Genomic DNA, 16777 nt, shown 5'->3' on the forward strand with positions numbered 1-16777 from the left:
TGTATTTTTAATTTTCATTGTCTCGAAGAGCCGTCTTTGTGTGTCGTAGGCAATTACAGTGTTGTCTTCGTTGGTGTTTCCCTGCTGCATCTGTGACTCTTGCCTGGCGCCTTCTGATGCAGGGCTCTCGCCAACACCCTGTCGGCGCCCTCTGCTCTGCTTTGTTTTTGCCCTTCTGTCTGGCAGTTGGGATTGATGCCAAAAGATTAAGCCCTTCATGCTCAGGTCATCAATAAGCGATCAAGTGCATGTTAAGATGCGCTTTAGGAGGCGGTTCGGAGCCTTTCCTCCTCCTTGAATTGCTGTGAAATTCGACTGTAATTTGACTCAAATGTTTTAACCGATAGTTAAAACGACGCAATGGAACCTCACTGGTGATGTAAAGTTGTGTAAAATAATCAGCTGCCAAACCGAGCGCGAATTCAATTGATCGGCTGTTTTAAATGAGGCTTTGGTCTACATGGCATTTATAAACGAGAGCAGATTTAGTGTCTGGTAACTATAATTGCACTTAAACAGATTGCGATCTTATTTGTAAGCTGCAGTGCCCGCCTCACGCCTACTAGATGAGTCGGTTTTCGGTCGGCTTGCGTGCCATGTCGGAGATGTTTAATTGTCCTTTAGGACCTGTAAGAATAATCGAGGTTTCATTTATCACGTGCAAAGAACAAAAGAGGAATATTTCTCCCAGTTAAGACCGATGATCATTACTTAATCATTATTCTGAGTGACTCCTGCTCCGCTACATCTGTTCTTTTATTTATTCATAGAGGGAGATGGTGTATGCACCTCAGGACTCTCCGCCCAACCGCCGTCTCAGCAACCCACCCATGTCTTCCCAGCACTCATCTTCCTCTGCCTCCCCTCAAGGCTCGCCGTCTCGCGCCCGCCTTCTCTACAGCGGGGGCAGGCCTTCTTCCTACGCCGGGCCGCCTCACCACACCCACTCTTTGCCCCACCCCCATCCCCAGTCCCACCACTCGTCTCCCCACCAGCAACCACAGCTCCACCAGCCCCATCACCCCCAGCAGGTCTTCGGCGCCTCCTCCAGTGCCATCTTGGAGCGGAGGGACGTGAAGCCGGACGATGAAGTGGGGGGATCCAGGACCATGGTGCTGTTGCGGGGAGATGACCGTGGGGGAGGAGGGATCTATGCAGACCCCTACTCTCTCGGAGCAGAAACAAGTCGGATGAGTCTGGCAGGTGGTCCTCATTCCCCTCTACCAACCAGAGGAGACCCTTATGGCTCCATATACCGCCGTGGAGGAGGCGGCGGAGGCGCTGGATCGATGCGTTCTCTCACCTCCTATTCAGCAGCTGCTTTGCAAGGAGAACTGATGGACGGTGGCGCCCTCTACAGACCCGGAGGACCGCTTTACAACGATGCCTACGCTGCCTCCATGTTGGCCATGGGGCTCCGGGTGCCACCACCTTCCTCTCCACAGAAAATACCAGACATGAGGGATTCCTATGCGGGCACCATGCCAGGCCGGGGCTCCCCAGGGAGGCAAAGTCTGCGAAGGGACTCTATGACTTCCTCTGTGTTTGGGGACAGTCCCAAAGCCCGGGGCCAGGGCCCAGGGTTGGGCCTCACTTCAGAGCAGCTTTGCTTGATGGCCGGTCCCGGAGGAGAGGGAGGCGGAGCCGGAATGTTTGGCTCACCTCTGCTGGGAAATGAAACGGAGACCAGGTAGGGCGGCTTCGGCACGCCGCTGTGATTTGCATAATTTATGCGCTGTTATGCGCTGCCTGTGAACTGAGCCTTTCAAGGAAGCCAGCTTCATACTTGGTCATGATACCAGTTACCAGTGACCCAGTCGAATGTTCTCTCTCTCTCCACGCTCTCTTTTGTGGTCGTTTTTGCTGGTTATTATACCCCTGCAGCGATTGCTATATAATCGGGGTTGCTGTGGCTCAGTAGGTACAGCGGGTCGACAGGTGACCGGAGGGTCAGTGTTTGAGTCCCGCCTTTGACTGTCGAAGTGTCCTTTGGCAAGGCATTGAACCCCACATTGCTCCCAGTGGGCCTGGCAGCAGTTGCCCACTTTAGTGTGAATGTGGGCACCGTGAAGGTGTAGAAAGTGCAGTCAATGTAGAACGCTAATGGATGTTGATGGTAAAGCTTCCTCAGTGTTTGACTCTTCATCACTTAAATATTTCTCAAGGTCAAGCCAGTTGAACTGTAATGCAAAATTGTAATAATTTTTTTTGCTTCGTTAAAGAAGCTATTATTGATTATTCTAAATGACTTTTTGTGAACTGGATTGTCAATGCCGCCGCTAATCATGAAGCAGGGGTGAAATTGAAAGGAGAACAGGAGGAGTTTCATTGTGTGACGTGTAATAAAAATAGAAATACAGCTGATCTGCTACGGGCTTTTGTGTGGATCCAGGGAACGCATGGAGGCCATGGAGAAGCAGATAGCGAGTCTGACCGGGCTGCTGCAGAGAGTTCTGAGCAGAGCGCCTGAGGCTGAGAGCCCGTGAGACACACACACACACACACACACATTGTGCAACAATGGCATTCTCAATGAAATGAAGGTTTGTATCGTGTCTTAATCGAATTATTATTTTCCAGGGCGAGTACGACGTAGATGAGACTTTTTATTTGGTCCTACTCGCCTACTGAGACATTTACTGCCCTCAAAACTAGAGGGCAGTAAAGGCATAATAAACCAAAGTGTTGAATCACCCATCATTGATGCAGGAAGTGGGTCTCAAACCTTCATTGATTGTTAACGCACCAGCTGCGAGCCTTTATTTCACACATGTTTCACCGTGTATCAGTAACTTGTCAGCAGCTAAGTCGATAGTGTGTGTTCTGACTCTTAGTCACACTTTCCTCTTGCAGGGAGAAGACCGAGTCAGCCAGCGACTGCTCAGGAACTGACAGTAAGTGTTCACCACCCCCACCCCCCCCAACAAAAAAAGAGACCAAAGCCTTCCTATCACTTCCTGTCACTGCTCCCTACTATTGCCCGTTTGATAGCCCTTTAAATTGGCTCTACTTCCTCTCACACGTCCTCTCGTCCCTGCACACTTCCTGGAGTGCCTCATACGTAATCACAATGGCTGACTGCAGGCTTCTTCACACTGGGCTCGCTGGCTTTTCTTGCTCTGTAACCGGTGCCCATGCCTTTTTTGTTTTGTTTTAGCTGGACGAACTAAAAAAAAGAAAGGTAGTTATGTATTCCTGTCCCATCCGCTTCCCCTCCCGTATGTCCGTTATTTGAATCCTCATGGGCTTCCCAAAAAATGTGTGTATGTGTGTCCTCCTGAAGGACAACACAAGAATGTCTGTCCTTTTGTCCTTTCTTTTGTTGTTGGAGTTGCATAAAGTCTGCAATAATCCCACGTTGTATCATCTAGATTTCCCTCCTCTGTTTTGAGTGAGTTGCTTTTAGTTGTCAGGCATGTTTAAAAAAAAAAGTAAAGTGAGCTTCAAAAAATTGTTGGTGTTCCCGAAAAAGGAAAATTGCTCTTACCTCATATTTCTGACTGAACTGTATATATATATATATATATTTTTTTAAAGCTGAATACTTCCCAAGTGAATTGATTTCAGGGCTCAGATTGAACTGCCCTTCCTCAGAAGCATCTCTTGTAATCTCTGTAATAGTATTACCATATCTGACATATCATCCTTAACCTTTGTTACTTTAAAGCTGTTGCAACTTTTCGCTGTAGTTTAATGTTGATGACATGAATTCGTATTTCAGTGAAGGCTAATAGATTTCTTTTCATCCAAAATAACCTGAGACTTCCTCTTTTTTTGGCATCATTATCCTTTTGGGGAGATTCTTAACTACCTGTCAGGATACTGGAAACATATATTGCCAGTAAAACGGAATCAAATTTTTATCTGGCACTTTAATTCAGAGAATTCCTCTCATTCATCCAGACCAGCAAGGCAGCAGAAAGTCACATGGGCGACTGCCAGTTGCTCTTCCTGTCTGGAATTAGAGAGAAATGAGGTTTATATATATAAACAACAACACTGGCTGCAACTCTCCCATTGAGAGTTTCTAGGATGAGTCAAAGTTAAAGAAGTCGCCACTGAGGCGCTTTTGTTATCGCTCTCAGCGGATGTGTTGGACTGGTGGCGACACAGGAGTCTATGCAATTCTTCAATTTACTGTCTATCTAGTTATCCCCCCCCTTTGTCTCATTCTGCATGATGTGTGTGACTCAACACCCTTATAAATGTCCGAGCTGTCATTTCAGACAGTTGGCGACTAAGAGACATTCATCCATACAAGCTGTCTGGCAACTCTTTAAGTCACAAGAGTTACTTGTATAGAGTGAAAATTATGTTTTTCACTCCTGACCCTGTTTGTTTCAGAAGCCTGCTGTTGCTGTTTATCATTGTTACGTCCGTGTAGAACCTTAATCTCCACCTTTTACCTAGAGCACAGATAGAACTTGTCCTGAAATGATGCTGCCAAAAATCCTGAAACGACCAATCCCTGTTGATTTGTTTGCGATCAACAGATCGATTCATTGGGGGATTCTTTGGAATATCAGTTGTTTCCATCTTATTTTATGTATGGCTCTTAATTTTTTGGCCTCTTCAATATTTAACCTCTGATTGTTCTATGAAGGACAATTTCTATCCGTTTCACTGTGCTCTAACGAAAGCCGAGATGAAACTAAGCGAGAACTGATTTTAGATTCTCATTTCCATCGGGCAAGCTTTGACGCCGTCTGCTCCTTTGGCACTGATGCCGCCTCCACCCTCGGCGGTCAACCAGCCTGTGTCGGTGTCCCGTCTGCAGATGCAACTCCACCTGCAAGGTCTGCAGCAGAACACCAATGCGCTGCGCAAACAGCTGTCGCAGCTGCGCAACATGCAGGTGTGTGCAGAGCTGAAGGTCTGAGGTCTGAGGTCGTTTTTAATGCACGTCATAGAATGCAGAACGCTTCATCCTGTGCTTGAGAGGTTCCGTAGAAACGGCGCTCGTCTCGGGCGTTTTTGCTCTGATCAGACGAACCCGTGTGACTTTGCAGTTGGAGAACCAGGACTCAGTCTTATCCCTGCTGAGGGAGACGGAGTCAGAGCTGAGCCTGATGATGCTGGATGCCACTCGCACCCAGGAGGACCCACTCCAGAGACAGCGCCTCCTAGTGGAGGAGGAGAGACTCAAATATCTGAACCAGGAGGAGCTGCTCATCCAGCAGCTGCAGTGAGTTCCGAGTGCGACTCATTTCTGTAGCGTGGACAATAAGGAGCTGCACGTTATTGACATGAATCTGCCCCCCCCCCACCGCAGTGACTTGGAGAAATCCGTGGAGGAGCTGCAGAGGAGCTCCTCAGTTAACCACGGCCTGGTGACGGAGCAGGACGTGGAGCAGAAGAGCAAGGAGCTGAGGATGCTGGGAGAGACTCTCACAGAACTCAAAAGTACGCATCTCTGTAAACTGTGTATTTAAGGCGTTTGTCCTCACTTTTTCTTGGACTGGCAGGCCAAAGCTAATGTCTTTATCTTTTTTTTGAGCTGGACCTGCTGCACAAGAAACAAAAAGACCTCTCTCATGAAATCTGCGAGCACAATGAGCCCCCCCTCCCCCGCCCACAACTTAAGTTCATAAATCATCAGGAAATTGGTCTTGAAATTCTGCATTTATCCTCCTCCTCATGCCGTTCTGGAATTTGACGACTCGTTTTCCGTAAAGTCTTTTGTTTCGACAAATTTGTTTTGCTTGAGTCCTATTGTCAAGTTGATCTGCCTCCTTCCGTTGCTGGGAGACAACTGTCTCCTAATTCCTCCTCTGGGAGTTCTAAAGCACTTGTGGTCTCCTCCTGTTGCTTTGATTTGAAATACTGAAAACAGGGAATTCATTTCACTGTCTTTCTGCAGATGTTCCTCCTGGTACCTTCATTTCAACGTATCGCACTCAAAAAACAAAAGAAGCTATTTATATACTTTCACAGGTCGTACTGATATCACTATTGACAAGTCACAGATGAATTATTTATGAATCTACGACTGAAATCAATGTTCATGAAGTTTCAGGTTTAGCCAGGCCACCCTAACTCGACTGTGAATATTAAGGAGTCAATCCTAAACTCTCTGGGTGGCTCGTTATGATAATGTGTGGACCGATCTTTTCTACCGTGTCCCTGTCTACCACCCAATTATGGATCGCTGAGCTTCCATTCGCCGTTTGATTGGCAAGTGGACGCCTTCCAGGACGGCTGAGCATCCAACTATTCAAATTTTGGCAGCCAACCATCCTCACATCCACCCACGGATGAGCGCAGACTTTGTTTATGTTAGCACGCCTCCAGCTTGCCCCTCCCTCTCATTTGGCCGCCATCCACGCAATCCATCTTTGGAATGTGACAGGGGCATCAAACGCATGCGATAGAAACAGCTTCCTCCCGCTCCGCCTCCGTTGTTCCACACATCATTATCTCAACTCATCCCTCTAATATCATACTTTCTTTCTTCATCCATCACCCCCCCCCCCCCCCCCTGGCCCCGCCCATACAGACCAGTTCCCCAGCCTGCAGTGTAAGATGCGAGTGGTGCTGAGGGTTGAGGTGGAGGCTGTTAAGTTCTTGAAAGAGGAGCCCCACCGCCTGGACGCCCTGCTGAAGCGCTGCAACACCATGACTGATGCGCTCAGCATGCTGCGAAGGTATGAATATCAAACACGCCTTAGCGTTGCCAAGACAATGTGTTGTTTTCTCAAAGTAATACACAAGTTTTTTTGCGTTACCAAAATGATTCCTTGATGTGTTTTTATTTAATCCAACAATCCAAGGAGGTTTTAGCTTCACCTATTTGTTCATTGGTCAGTTGGATTGTAAGGAGGCCGTTACATAATATCTGTCACACATATTTCCATTAATTTCTATTATATAATGTTTAATTTGGCAAAGCGTCATTTCTGTGTGTTTCTTCTATCCCTGGAGTTTCTGAGTGTCTTTTCTAACACAGTCCAGGACCTTCCTGTTGTCCTGTCTGCATCGCAGTTTCTTGCATTTCTTGCATATGTACAGACAAGTCACAGAAGGCGTGTGGAAGAGCCCCGAGGACCTCACCAGCCAATCGCAGAAGAGAGCGGAGGACGTGAGTCGCAGGGCTGACCTGGATATCCTGAACAGCCCTCCCCTCAGCCTCGCTGACCTGACCACTAGTGCCGGCCTGGCCAACTGGAGGCCGGTGTCCGCCGGCGACGCGGACGCCCTGGGCGCCGAGCAGGACATCCAGCCCTCGATGACTTACAGAAACCGGGTCCTGGATGAGTTGCCAAGTCGACGTCTGTCTGATAAATCTGTGTCGGCAGAAGTCAGACTGGTAAACAACTGTTGGTCGCGCACACCTGCCGTTACTTTACGATGCGTGCACGGAAGCGTTCTCGGTATTTATCCCGGCCTCGCCAGCTTGCCTGTTTGCATCATCATTTGTCTATATCGTTGTACGTGTCAGGCAGCAGAGCGGGACTGGGAGGAAAAGCGCGCCAGCTTGACCCAGTTCAGCGCCCAGGATATCAATCGCTTGCTGGAAGAGACCCAAGCGGAGCTGATGAAGGCCATTCCGGACCTGGACTTTGCTGCCAGGCACATCAACAAGCCAGCAGTGCCCCCCAAGCCCCAGATCACCATGCCGATGACCTCCGCCGTGGTTAATTCTCCAGCAGCTGGAACCACTGGGACCTCATCCTCCACCGCCGCATCCGTTGGGGATCAGCTGCCGGGCAAAGTACAGCTAGCTGCCCAGAAGCTGAACAATATGGAGGGGGGCAGTTTACACCGAGGGTCCAGTGAGCCTTCGCTTTGTTACGACTTACTCCGCTTTACTTATTTTATGATGCGGCATTCTAAAATGATGCCCTCTGTTCACAGTGGATCTCAATGTGGCCAGGTATCGCACAGAAAAGCCCTCCAAGTCTCCGCCTCCACCGCCGCCTCGCCGAAGTTTCCCTTCGGCACATCTTCGCACTGGAGAGGTCATCTTCACCAACAAGAATATGAATGCAAGTGACTCTCGAGACTTGAACCAGTAATCGTGGTGGGGGGGGGGGGTTGTTGGTGTCGCCTGGGCGCTCCAGCCTCGAGAGGGTTTTACATCTTTATTTTTCCTTTAAGATGGAGGAGGATGGTGACATGCCTAAAACCTTAGTGAAGCTGCGGCGGCCCCCGCTGGACACCCCTCGACCCGCCTCCACTCCACCCGTGATCGCCGCGTCGGCCATTCGGGACGACGACGACGACGAGGAGCGGATCATTGCCGAGCTGGAGGTAGTCTTTTTGTTTGGTTGTAACGTTGCATTTCCTGTTTGGGACGTTCGTACCACTCATTAAAAGTCTTTGTCACATTCTTCCATACAACAACCTCGGCTCAAAGGTATTTCAGAAAACGCCTGTAAAATATTGTAAAAAAAAAAAAAAACCCCACCGCAGCTCCCCATCAAAGGCTGGTGGGGGCTTTACCCAGAAAGGTAAAGCCCCCACCAGCCCGCGCCGCATGCCACCCTGTGGAATTTCCCTTTACTGCTGCTGGCATCCTCATTTTACTTTCCATCTACAACTTTTAAAACACTCATCTGTAGCGTCGACCCTTCAAGGCTCTCATCCTAATATGACCTTTGTGGCCTTTGCTTTCCTACGTCCGTTAACGACTGCTGCGTTATTCTAAACATGCAACCTTGCAGCTGATGGCGTTTCTTTTTTTTTTTGCTTGCCGATGTGAGCCTTTGTCTGCAGCGCCTGCGACATATTCCGCTGAGCAGAGCGGTCTTTCTTTTGTTAACATTATCGCACAGCGGCGTCAAGATAAAAGGCAGCGGGTAGAAGGGAAGGAAGATTTGAGTTCCAGAGCTGCAGACAGAAACGCTTCTTGAAAAGATCTTTTTTGGGTTTTTTTTTTTACCTGCAGGTTTTTAGTATTCACACACTGTGCCAAGTTTAAAGATCGTGCCAACAGTGATTTATATCAGCACAACAAAACAATGTCTCGATCTATTATTGATCATTAAAACAGTATTTCCCACGATAGACCATTTTTCATTTTTATGTGCTGCGTTTGAATTCGCGGCAAGTTCAGAAAGCTTCTGTTATTGAGCATCTCGTTGCTGTGCTTATTTGCACAATAATGAAGAAAAACAAATATGAAAAGTCAGGCTAAATTCCCAATAGGTTAAAAAAAAATAAAAAAATGCAGTAACAATAAATCTGGTAAGCCAAGATGTTTTATGTGGCTCCAACAAAATTGGCTTTGAGGAAGAAAATAACTGCAGAAACTGGTTTGCATTTGCTGTTTGTAACAATAAATATATTTTAAATGAAGAAAGGAAAAGAAAAACTGATGGTACTTCACTGAGCGCAGCGGCTGCAGGCACCGAAGGCATGTGTCTGAATGGAACCGGCAGCACAGCCAAAGTCAAATTTAATGTACTTCTCTGCTAACAGTCATCTTGTCTTGGATCCCACAGAACAGCACTAACTCTCCGGTACCGATGAAGGGCCCCACCGTCGCAGCCAGGCTCAAACACCTGCAACAGGGCAGCCTGGAGAGGCCCAAAAGCCGCAAGCAGAAGGAGGATTTCCACAAAGTCCAGGGCCAGCAGCAGGTATTCCACTTCTAAGCCTCCACCTCTGGCGCTTCATCTGCCTCTCCTTTCTGCTGCTGTCGCTTCCACCGAAGCTTCCCCTGTGACTTCTGCAAGACAAGCTGCATAGCAGAACGTAAATAACGCAAAAGACCAGAGGGGGCGCTGTCTACAGTTCTTGACGTGCGTTTTGAGTCACCGGATCCAACCCAGCTTGCTAAGAGATCAAGTTTTTGCTGTGAGAGTATGTCGATGTCTTTGATTTGATGAGGAAGGTCTTGCTGGTGCAGATTAAAGTAGCTTTATTAAAGTAGATCTATTCATTCTGCATCCTCCATTGTGCGACAATATCAGTAATGCCACGGACTTATTTCAGGGTCGTAGTGGCGATGCTTCACCGCGATCCAGCCACGTATTCTCTCACTGAATCCTCATCTCTCTCTTTTCTCATCCAATAATTACCTCATGCTGCACTTTCTGCATCACCCATCCCTTGCATCTCGAGGTAGCGCTGCAGCAGTTGCACAGTATTTCAGTACGTTGGCCCGGTCGGAAATGAAAAGACCGAAAGGTCCACATTCCAGCCACAAGGCCAAACCGTGATACTGGCTGACTCAGAATTGCCTTTTAACAGCTGTAATGCTATACGATTTAATATGCAAGATGACAAGAGTGAAGCACAAGGTGCAAGGTTACCTGAAAAAGCTGTTTTTGTAGGCCGGCTACTCACTTTAATGAGTGCAATAAATATATGTATTACAGAAAGTAGAAGAGAATCGCTGTTGAGGACAAGAAGACTGACAGGCAACAGAGGAAAGGTTAACTTTATACAGAACTCAAAGCTGTTAAGTATAGTTAATTATGAAATGTAATGCCATCAACTTGTAGCATTCCTGATCTATCGGAATTTCTCTCTTAAAAGCCTGATTTTGTTTTTTAGTGAAGATTTTCACACATCCAATAACATAAACCGAGTCAAACTAAAAGAGCAAGTTGCTCAAACAAAAACAATATTTACATTTCAAACATGACGTTCCGACGCACCAAGAATCAACGATTGTGTCCGAATCTCTTAAAAACACAGTTTTAAAAAGCTTAAAATAAATAATTGATACGAATAAAAATGTGCACACCTTCCTAAAAAGCAATATTTAAGTCATCATTAATCTAAAATGGTTATCGAGGTCACACATTTAAAATCTTGTGTGCATACATTTCACAATCAAGCGCAGTATTTAGTTCCATATAAAATTCAGTGCGATTTGATCGCAGCCGTTCCAACGAACTGGAACAATCGGCTCTCAAATGCAACCTTATAAATAAAAACGAAAATGATGTTGACTTTAATCGCTCAGGATAAAGGACTCAGGATACCGTCTAACTGGCCAGTCAGAGGCGAGTAAGTTAAACGAGACGAGGGAGGACGGGAGGTTAAACTCGGCACTTGGCTCTTCGCTCGTTTTTATGTCCCGCTGCAGACACTGTAAACCGCCCCTGACCTGCTCAATGGAGCCGTGACCCCTCCCTCCTCCTGAAACTGTTAACGCATCCCGCTCTCACTAACATCCTCTCCGAATCTTCGTCTCCTTTGCTGCGTGCGGATCAGTTTCAGAAATGTTGTATTTAAATGTGCTTTTAGAACCGCGTGTCTCGCTCGACGGGCAGCAGGACTTTATTTCCCTCCACTGTCTTTACTTCAAAGGTTTATTACCGTTTATCTCGACTCGGAACTCACTTCTGTGATTTTGGTTAATGCATCTATTAGTGTTAATCTTATTGCACCGGCTAAATTAATTACTGAGAAATCGGGCCAAGAAATACAAGCAACGGAACGATAAACAAGCCCTTTAATTAGCCGCGTTTATTTAGAAGAGAACATTCAGTTGAACACAACTGAACCTGAATATGATATTGCTTTAAAAAACCTTTTTAGACGTACGTTCCCAGTGATTTCCCACCGCTGCGCAGTAAACGGCTCATTAACTCATCTTTCTGAACACAAATGATTTGTCCTCCTTCTTGCCTCGCTGAACATTTGGATGGACAAACCCCCACCGGTCATGTGTGGCTCCTACGTGAGTGATGGAGGGGAATGGATGTGGGTTGCGCCGAGCTGTTCGTTAGAGGCAACGGAACGGTTGGCTTGTTTACTCGCCACATAAACAGGCCTCTGGGCCTCAGCCTGCTGCTGCTGAAAGATCACGACGCCTCCTCTCTTCTCTGTTTCTCTTTGATCTAGTTTCCCTTGTCTCCTTTCCTTGCATCCTCTCCTTGTATTCCGTCTTCTTCTTTGCTCTTATTTCCTCTCCTCATTTTTTCCTTTCCTTGCTTTAACTCTCCTCCCTCATCTACCCTTTTCCTTTTCACTTCTTCTTCTTCATTGTCCTCCTAATTCCCTCTTCCTTTTCTCCTCTCCTTTCTTTACATCTTGTCACTTCCCCTTCCTTCTCCTATTCTATTTTGCCCTTTCATTTCCCAAACTCTCTCATTTTCTTCTCTTCCTATATCATACTCTCCTTTCATCATATTTGTCTATTTCTCTTCTCCCACTCTTCTCTTCTTGCCAGCTCACCTTTTTTTGACTCATCTTTCCATGTCTCGTTATTTACTCTCCTGTCTCCCTTTGACTCTTTTTTCCTCTTCTTTCTTTTTAATTGTCATCTCCCTGTCAATTCCTGCTTTCCTTTGCTTCTTTAATTTCCTCTGCTTGGCTTCCTTTTTCCTATTTCTTTCCCCCTTGTATCCTCCTTTCTCCATGGACATCCTACTGCACATCTTTTCTGCCCCTTTCCTCTCCTCTCCTTGTATTTTCTTCTCTGCTCACTTCTCATCTCTTTGTTTTCACCATTTATTTGTAATTTCTTCTTGTCGTTCCATTTCTTTTTTCCCAGTGTCCTCATCTCATGGTAAACCTCCCCCTGTCCTCTCCTCTCTTTATATCCTGCTTCCTGCAGAGAAAACTACTTGATGAAAGACTTTTCTTTGGTCCCAGAACTCTGATAAACAGAGCAGCGCTGTGATCCCAGCCTCGCATTTACCGAACGGTGACGTTCTTCTCTTCTTCTCCTACCCACAACAAGCACAAGGACAACACATCAAACCCTGACATCCCCGGTGGCCAATCAGATTAAAGATTAGCAGTATTATTAGCGCAGCATCGACTCAGACGTTGCACAGAAAACCTTGAAACATCTGAGACACGCAGATGAAAGATTTAACAAAAAACGTGAAATACATTTGTTTGTTTGTAAATCTTGATTTTTCTCTTTTCTTCCCTCCCTTCCTCTCACTGCTTCTTGTTTCGTCTTTTTAAATTTCCCCCTGCTTGCTTTTTTTTGCGGCAGTCCTGAGGCGCTTGTCGCCGCTGCTTCTTGTGCCACAGTCGAAATGCTGCTCATCTCTCCGGCCGGCCGCCGTCGGTTTCACTGATGTTTCCCGCTTCTTCTCCTCGCATCGTTTTAGCCACTCCTTCTTTCTTTTCCTTCTCGCACTTGCTTTCCACATCCTCTGTCTGCTTCTCAGGTCTCTCAGGTCTCAGCTGGACTAAATGCGAGAGGAGCAAGTACTCCGATCAATAATTCCGTCTTTGGACTCAGTGCTAGTTCAGACCTTGAAGGCGTGAGATCTTGTCATTGGCACACTTTTTTCTTTCTTTCTGATGTTAAAGCTAAAGTTCAATATATTATCACACCATTTAATTAGCTGCAGTTCCTCTATTGTGACTAATGCAGCGTTGGACCTGCAGCGTGAAGCAGTGCGGCGATTCCACCTCTGTCTGTGATGAAAATCCATCGCTCACCATGTCTAACAATCCATCAAAACATGTGTCCCAGTTCCACACTAATTCTAAACAGGCGTTCCCGCGAAGAAAATCCTCCAACATGGATAATATTAAGAAGTCAGTGGGGATGATGGTTACGCAACAGTCACAGAAAAACAACGACATTGACCCCCCCACCACAAGTCGATTTGTCCTAATGATTGTCCAGACTTCTCCGTCCTGCAGACGGTCATTACCAGGAAGTATGTGAGTGCTGAATGCTTTCCAGACTGGCTTTTCATCTCCTCCATGATGGTGTCAGGCAGAGTTTCTGCAGGGAGTTAGCATGGGGTGCAGATTTAACCGGACTTGCACTGATATAAAAAGGACATATTTATTGTAATATGGATGTGATGCGTAATAATTTTTCCAATTCCAAAAATATGATCGTGTAAAACTTCATTTAAATTTCACTTGCTTCATTCAGGCCAGATATAGTGTTCAGTTCAATTGAAAAGCAGCTCTGTGAGAGGAAGCATCGACTGCAGACATAATTAAAATGTGCGTTTGGATTCAGCCTGGGTGGGAGGGGCTGTGCTGGGTTTGCTGGGACAGCTTCAGCTGTCTAAAGAGACGCTGCTCATTTGCACGCTCCTCCCCTTAGGTGCAATGTTTAGCTGCAACGCTTGACATTTGCGGCTTCCAGTGTTCGACTGCGTTCTGATTACTGCAGCGTTTCTACTGCAGCCTTTCTGTTTCTGTTATCTCCAGCAATGTAGCACCAATTACAAAAGTGAACACCTTGTTTCTGCAGCCCCATTTTATGACTACGCCATCTTTTTTCTTTTTCTTTTTATGCACTGAGTCACTTAAAAGTACAAAAGTTATACTGTGATAATTAGTAAATAATGTGTGCAATTAGTATGAAACTGGGACACGGATGATATTTACTTTCAAATTATGTTTGGAGGGTTTGAACCACAGAACTGTGACGAGTCGAGAACAAGGTTGCTGAGGTGACAAGTGAAACCGTGATGTGAAGCTGATCTGATCTGATAAATAATCCTGCACACAGGCTTTGGGCTGTTTGACATTTTGCTAGAGGGAAATATAAATCTTATCCTGCGAGCGTGCTTTCAAACCCCGGGCAGAAATCAATTACAAACAGATGTTTCAGTATACAGTATAGATAATACATTTATGGAATGTATTAGTAGTATCAGAAAAAGCATTAAAACGTAGACAAACACAGTTAACGTATAACCTGAATCACGTCATGGATATATTGTGTGTGTAACAAATGATCATTTAGTTTTTTTTGTTCAGAGAAATCGCTTTATTAATATGTAAAAAAGAAAAAGTATCATCTATGTTTTATATAATCAAGCTTTTTTTTGTATTTTTATACTTGAAGAGGATTCATGAGCATGTAACACATTTATTCTGTAAATTATTTTTATTCTGTGTTCGAGAAATCTTTTTTTTTTCTTCTCTTTCTCGCTAACCATGAAACAAACCATTTAAAAACACTCCAGACGTTTGTGACGGACTGAACACATTTATAAAAAGCACATTTCCTCTGAAAAACAATCGCCTTGCCGATTGGACGTTCCATTTTGTAGCTGTTTCCCTCTATTATAACCAACAGTGTACGTACAGGCGGGCAGATTAGACTCTGTCGATGGTTTCTTGATGAATGTGTGGTTTTGTTCCATTTGTGGATGTTCAAAAAAATGTATATATAAACTCAAATAATATATGACGAAATTGATTTTATGTTGAACATTTTTTTTAGACGGAAAAACATAATCCAAAATGGCATGCGTACTTGTATACATTCCTGAAAATCTGCACGCTGGGTCAACAAAGATCTCATTTTCTTGTCAATAATTCCGTGTATACTTGTGAGTGTACAATAGAGCAAAAAAAAAAAGAAAAGAAATATATATATATAAAAAAGTTGTACAGTAACATAGATTTTTGTATCAAGTTCAGGACGGATAAGAAAAAATATTATTCTAACCACGGAGAAAGATGTTTGAATGACACCGACAAAATAACGTTCCTCCAGTCTGAGAGTGACGCTTGCTGTGTTGTTTGTGAATTGTGATGAATGGTTATCTACTACAATGTCAGTATACTAATAAAAACCAACTAAGTGCAAAACATGGAGCAACTTAAATGGATGGAAAGTAGAAGTTGCTGCTTTGCGTGAGAAAAATCCATCGAAGAGAAGGTTGCTGCTTTTTGTACGTTCCTGTTGTGGTTTTTTTGTGACAATAAAAGTGACCCTCTTATACACGCTTGGCTGTGAGTGTGAGTCTGTGAGTGGTCTGAAATTATTCGTTGTTGGGCACATTTTTCTCCTCCTAGTTTTGGTAAAATAAAATGTAAATTTTAATGCAGAACATTTGATTCCGTTTGATAAAAATGCAAGAAAATAGCTGCTTTCTGATTGTAAAGTTTAATGATACAAACTTGTTTATAAGTCAGTGAAATCCTTGCGAGCAGAGGGTGGCGCTGGGGTGCAGTGGTTAGCGCTGCCGCTAAACAGCAAGAAGGTACCGGGTTCGAATCCCATCTGTGTGGAGTGTGCACTGACCTTTTAAAAAAGAAAATGCCTAAAACTAGCTAAGTATGTGCTCAGTTCTGCTTGAGCCGTGGCGTAATAAGGTTGGGCAGCGTTCATTTAGATGAGGTGAAAGTTGAAACGGTCCCGAGGAGGAGGCCGTGCGCCTCCATTAGCGGCGGGAAGATAATAACCATGTGAGTGCGCTGTAAGAATGGGCGGCAATTAGAAACAAGTGGGCATCTCTGTTTACAGCATTCCGTGTGTGAATCTCCAGATGTTCAGGGATGAAAAGTTTGTTTTAGTGTGTAGAAACGGTGTCCTCTAAATATCTGATGACAAACTTAGTCTGGAATTCATTTTTTAGCATGTGGAACAGTGAGTGTCGACCAGACAGACATCGGCACCTCTAATTGGCAGAGACTTGGATAACTGTGGACACTAATGGGGACTAAATTGCCCCTGAAGGTGATCCCTGACTGGAACAGGTCTTCGGAGAGTTATTATGTAAGGCAGCCTTCCTCTAATGCCGCCGCCAGGATCGGCGTTCCGTCTGACCTTCATCCATTTATGGGATGATTTTAAAGTTGAGGCTAAAACCAGTCAATTTAGTGCAGCCGACTCACCTAATTTGAATGTTTTTTTGAGGTGGGAGGAACCCGGAGAACCCGGAGAGAACCCACGCAGACACGGGGAGAACATGCAAAGGTCCCAAGTCGGATTCGAACCTGTGACCTTCTTGCTGTGAGGCAATGGCGCGTGTCCGTGTTTGAACAGTCAGGTTTCTAGCTTTAGGTCAGATGATGTCAGCTTCACCTCGCTAAAGTTTGGATTTTATTTAATGGACTTCTAATTATGAAATAAAATGAGAAATGAGGAGATAAAAAA

At 45.3% G+C, this 16777-nt stretch overlaps 1 protein-coding gene across 1 annotated transcript in view; it reads left to right on the forward strand.

Annotated features, from left to right (window-relative positions):
* The window catches only part of srcin1b (SRC kinase signaling inhibitor 1b), a 33336-nt gene extending 19671 nt beyond the window's left edge, over nucleotides 1-13665 (forward strand). The window contains exons 8-22 of the mRNA XM_068754847.1: nucleotides 771-1690; nucleotides 2393-2482; nucleotides 2854-2894; nucleotides 3158-3181; nucleotides 4695-4855; nucleotides 5010-5185; nucleotides 5273-5403; nucleotides 6497-6644; nucleotides 7009-7306; nucleotides 7439-7772; nucleotides 7855-7985; nucleotides 8098-8250; nucleotides 9444-9581; nucleotides 13083-13178; nucleotides 13567-13665. Of these exons, the coding sequence (XP_068610948.1) occupies nucleotides 771-1690; nucleotides 2393-2482; nucleotides 2854-2894; nucleotides 3158-3181; nucleotides 4695-4855; nucleotides 5010-5185; nucleotides 5273-5403; nucleotides 6497-6644; nucleotides 7009-7306; nucleotides 7439-7772; nucleotides 7855-7985; nucleotides 8098-8250; nucleotides 9444-9581; nucleotides 13083-13178; nucleotides 13567-13665 (2940 nt within the window). The remainder of the gene's footprint in view (nucleotides 1-770; nucleotides 1691-2392; nucleotides 2483-2853; nucleotides 2895-3157; nucleotides 3182-4694; nucleotides 4856-5009; nucleotides 5186-5272; nucleotides 5404-6496; nucleotides 6645-7008; nucleotides 7307-7438; nucleotides 7773-7854; nucleotides 7986-8097; nucleotides 8251-9443; nucleotides 9582-13082; nucleotides 13179-13566) is intronic.
* The last annotated feature ends 3112 nt before the right edge of the window (nucleotides 13666-16777 follow it).

This window comes from Brachionichthys hirsutus, chromosome 21, assembly GCF_040956055.1.
Source record: "Brachionichthys hirsutus isolate HB-005 chromosome 21, CSIRO-AGI_Bhir_v1, whole genome shotgun sequence".
Taxonomy (NCBI): domain Eukaryota; kingdom Metazoa; phylum Chordata; class Actinopteri; order Lophiiformes; family Brachionichthyidae; genus Brachionichthys; species Brachionichthys hirsutus.